The sequence below is a fragment of the Triticum dicoccoides genome, chromosome 3B (genome assembly GCF_002162155.2).
Source record: "Triticum dicoccoides isolate Atlit2015 ecotype Zavitan chromosome 3B, WEW_v2.0, whole genome shotgun sequence".
Lineage (NCBI taxonomy): Eukaryota > Viridiplantae > Streptophyta > Magnoliopsida > Poales > Poaceae > Triticum > Triticum dicoccoides.
This window is the reverse complement of record NC_041385.1, coordinates 833,748,238-833,752,021: the sequence shown is the minus strand read 5'-3', so window position 1 is coordinate 833,752,021 and position 3,784 is coordinate 833,748,238. Positions and strand designations below refer to the sequence as shown.

The 3,784-nt window shown below is 44.0% G+C and overlaps 1 protein-coding gene and 1 pseudogene across 1 annotated transcript in view; one reads left to right on the top strand and one right to left on the bottom strand.

The window, feature by feature from the left end:
• The window catches only part of LOC119278776, a 283,671-nt pseudogene that overhangs the window by 251,225 nt on the left and 28,662 nt on the right, over positions 1–3,784 (bottom strand).
• LOC119278777 (polyubiquitin-like) overlaps positions 1–3,784 on the top strand; it is a 74,017-nt gene that overhangs the window by 44,960 nt on the left and 25,273 nt on the right. Inside the window, exon 4 of the mRNA XM_037560126.1 lies at positions 2,514–3,181. Coding sequence (XP_037416023.1) covers positions 2,514–3,181 — 668 coding nt within the window. The remainder of the gene's footprint in view (positions 1–2,513; positions 3,182–3,784) is intronic.

The following is a 3,784-nucleotide window of genomic DNA, read 5'->3' as shown; positions in this document are numbered from 1 at the left end:
CCCCACCCCACCCACAATCGGATCTACCGCCGTGCGATCACATATGGATTGGGTGAACTCTAGCCCTCTATTGAGCCTTCTGTTAGTGTCACGTAGCTAGGAGGAATATTACATCAGCGGGTTGCCTGGCCTCATGGAATTTGTTGCTAACCTCATCATCCTCTGCTAGATCTTAGGATAATGAAACTCTTTATCTAGAGATCGATGGAGAATATATCAGGTACACCTGATCGAGTTCTTGTTATATGTATGTCCTCGCCATGGAATCTAATAAGCTAGATATACTTTATATTTTTTTTAATTTTTGGTTTTGTTTATATACATAAATAATAAATGAAACAATAATAAGTCAATAACAAGATAAACGGCAGAGATAGTCCAAAATTGTTATTTGTGTTGTGACTATACATCTCTCTTGATGCTTCTATGACCTTACCTATTGCAAACGTTAACTTTTTTGGGTGTAAATAAAGGCTGGACCGCCGGACTTTGGCATCTGCATGCTGTTAATTTTAGTTAGAGTGCAGATTTTTGTAGCTCGAGCTCCACAGGACCCACTATCCTATCCATTCATTTTACAATACTTTACACAGGGATATGTGCTATGTGAGCAGACCATACTAGTAATTAACAGAGAAGGAACAGTAAATTCCCTGGAGCGCATGGGACCGGCCGCATGCATGCTGAGTCTCTCTCAAACTCTCTTACCTCACGTCGCCATCTCTCTTGTCTCTCACATGTGTACTTGCTGTCCCTCTGACGCACAGATTCTCTCTTTTCTTATCCCTCACCGGCTCTCTCTCTCACTTAAAAAACTAGTAAGTTTTTCTCTCACAAGCTCTCCCACAAAAATTCTCACACGTGCTCTCTCTCCCGCTGCTCTCTTCTCTCTCTCCTCTCCATTTCTGCCATCTCTTACAGCTTCTCTCTCTTCATTTCTGTCATCTCTTGCAGCTTCTCTGTCTTACACGGAGGATATTGCGTGTTTTGCACATATTTCTCCTCTTTCTTTTCTCTCGCCCCTCTCTCGTCTCTCTTCATTTGTCATGTCTAACAATTTTCTATCACATGTCCCGATGCATCATCCTAGGTGGAGCATGTGCTCCACAGCCGTGCATGTGCTGCATGTCAGCATCTTTAAAGGTGAGTGAACAGTGGCATGTACAGTGTTGTGTCAGGTCTACAGAACTGCATGCGAGCGAGTGCTGCATCCTGCATGTGAGCCAGAGGACCTAAACCTACTGCTAATGACTGGCATGTCCACGGTATGGGAACCCAGCTGCACATATCACAATGCAAATCAACGGTCTAGATAGAGGGTACCATGGAGCTCGAGCTAGCTAGCAACTTCCTGTAGTAAGGATTCATATTCTATTTTTCGGTTAAGATCGATGCTTTGTAGGGTAGTAACACTGAAGGGTGCTCTAGCTAGCTAGCTAGCTTCTGTGATGGTGAGTCTTATTGGCTGATTTGGCATTCGCCTGACACTGTCGATACCAATTCTAACCCTAGGCTGGCGTCCGCGTGGGCTCCCTGGTCAGCCTGCCACCAGTAAACGTGTGTTCATGTTGTCAAACGTTCTGTGGAAACGCCATGCTCTCATGGCAAATATCATTCATGAATCACGACCATCCAGCCCATGTAAGCTCTTCCGATTGGGTTATCAGTTTTGTAGCAGGCCGCCTTCGTCTGGATTGTGAACCTCTTCAAGTGTCCACAAATTTATTGGCCATGAATTGTCTTGGCGTGCTCTCAGTATCTATTTGGTTCTACTGTTGCTATCCTGATCCCCATGACTTGGGTAGCTCTTAAGCTGGTGCCTTAAATAACTTTTTTGCATTCATTTCACTTATCCACGTGATAGTGCATGATTTACCTTTCATCGGCTGTCTTTTTAAATCTTTCCCCGGTACTGAAATTCAGAGCCATTTCAGTGAATCTTTCCTCGCTACTAAAATTCATAAGCTCACACATAGATTGTTGTTCTTTAAGTTATATAGTGCTACTGAATACTGATATAAACTGAAACTAGAAATTTCTATTTAGCAAAAAACAGCAGCAATATTCTCCTTCAGTGTATCACTAAGTTTGCGCAGGGTATAATACAATTTGGCGAGTATATATACTGATGTGATTAGGGAAAGTAGAGAAAAATGGCAACGTTCGTTGCTACCCTGTGAAAAACTGCACTTGACAGGCATGTACATGTTCACCAAATAGAAGTATCACTTGATTGATAATACCATATGTTTTGTTTTATTCTTAGCAACTAATGAGCACCTAACTAGTCTCTTCAATTTACAGAACTGAGTGAACCGTGCATGTATATTATTAATGACTGCTCAAGACTTAACTTTGCAAGCTAGGCTTAGTGCGGCACCTTTTTCTGTATAAATGAAGTATTTATGCAGTAAATTTCTCTTCTTGCTTCTACTGTTTCAATAATGGGCTCTTTCTACAGCCTAAATATTTTGTCTAACAATTGTTGATGTTTGTGTCTGTAGCTCATCCAGAATGCATATCTTTGTCAAGAACCCCACCGGCAGGACAATCCGCATCAAGGTCCACTCATCTGACACCCTGTACACCGTCAAGGCAAAGATCCAGCAGCAGTACCACCTCGTCTTTGATGGGTTGCAGCTAGAAGACAACCGTACATTGGCCGATTATGGCATCGAGCATGACTCTACGATTGACCTCCAGGAAAAGATGCAAATCTTCGTGACGGAGACGCTGTCAGCCAGGACCATCGCCCTCGAGGTCGACAGCCTAGACACTATTGGCAACGTGAAGTCCAAGATCTTGGACATGGAGGGTTTTCCAAAGGGCCAGCAGTGCCTCATCTTCGCCAACAAACAGCTGGAGGATGACAACCGCACCTTGGCTGACCACAACATCTGGAAGGAGTCCACCCTCCTCCTTGTCCTCCGCCCGTGTAAGCCAGGAGAAAGTAGGATGATGCACCTCTTTGTCAGGACCCTGGATGGGAGGACTCTCGACCTTGACGTCAAGAGCTCGGACACCATCAACAGTGTCAAGGTGAAGATCTACGAGAAGGATGGCACTCCCCCTATACAGCAGCGCATCATCTTTGCTGGCAGGCAGCTGGAGGATGGCCACACCCTGGCGGACTACAAGATTCAGAGCGAGTCTACCGTTGATCTGGTGCTCCGCCTTTGTGGTTGCTGAGCTGGATGGCATGCCATTCAACAACTAGTTTTATTTTGCAGGAGCCTTCCTTCCAGTAGTGGTGCGTTATCAGTAAAGTAGTATGGAGTGTCATTCTAGTACTGTACGTTAGTATACAATATATGCTCCGGTATGTTCCTTCACAGTAGAAGTGTGGTGTGTTATCAGTAAAACTACGTACTAGCAGACTAGCAGTATCATTTAGCAGTTTGTTAGAGTTTGTTAGTGTGTTGATTAGTTCTGTTTATCCATCTATGATGCTGAACTACTATTAAGAATCCCTGGATCTGTATTGTCATCAGTTGATTGAGAAAAGTTTGTATGCAGTTTGACCAACAAATAGCTTCCTTATTTATTTCCTTTCTGCATATCCAAATATTTGTATCCATGTTTTTTCGATCATCTATGACATCACAGTCAAAAGTTGAAGAACCACATGAATGTCACATTGAGCTGGAATTGGGTAAGAGCTGGAATCAAGTTGTCCTCGTCCTTGCCGTTGGAGGAGGACGGCAGCGACAGGACGCCGAGGAGTGGTGGAGGATGAGAGGACCCCGCAGAGTGGTGGAGGATGAGAAGGAGACTTTGGTTGAAC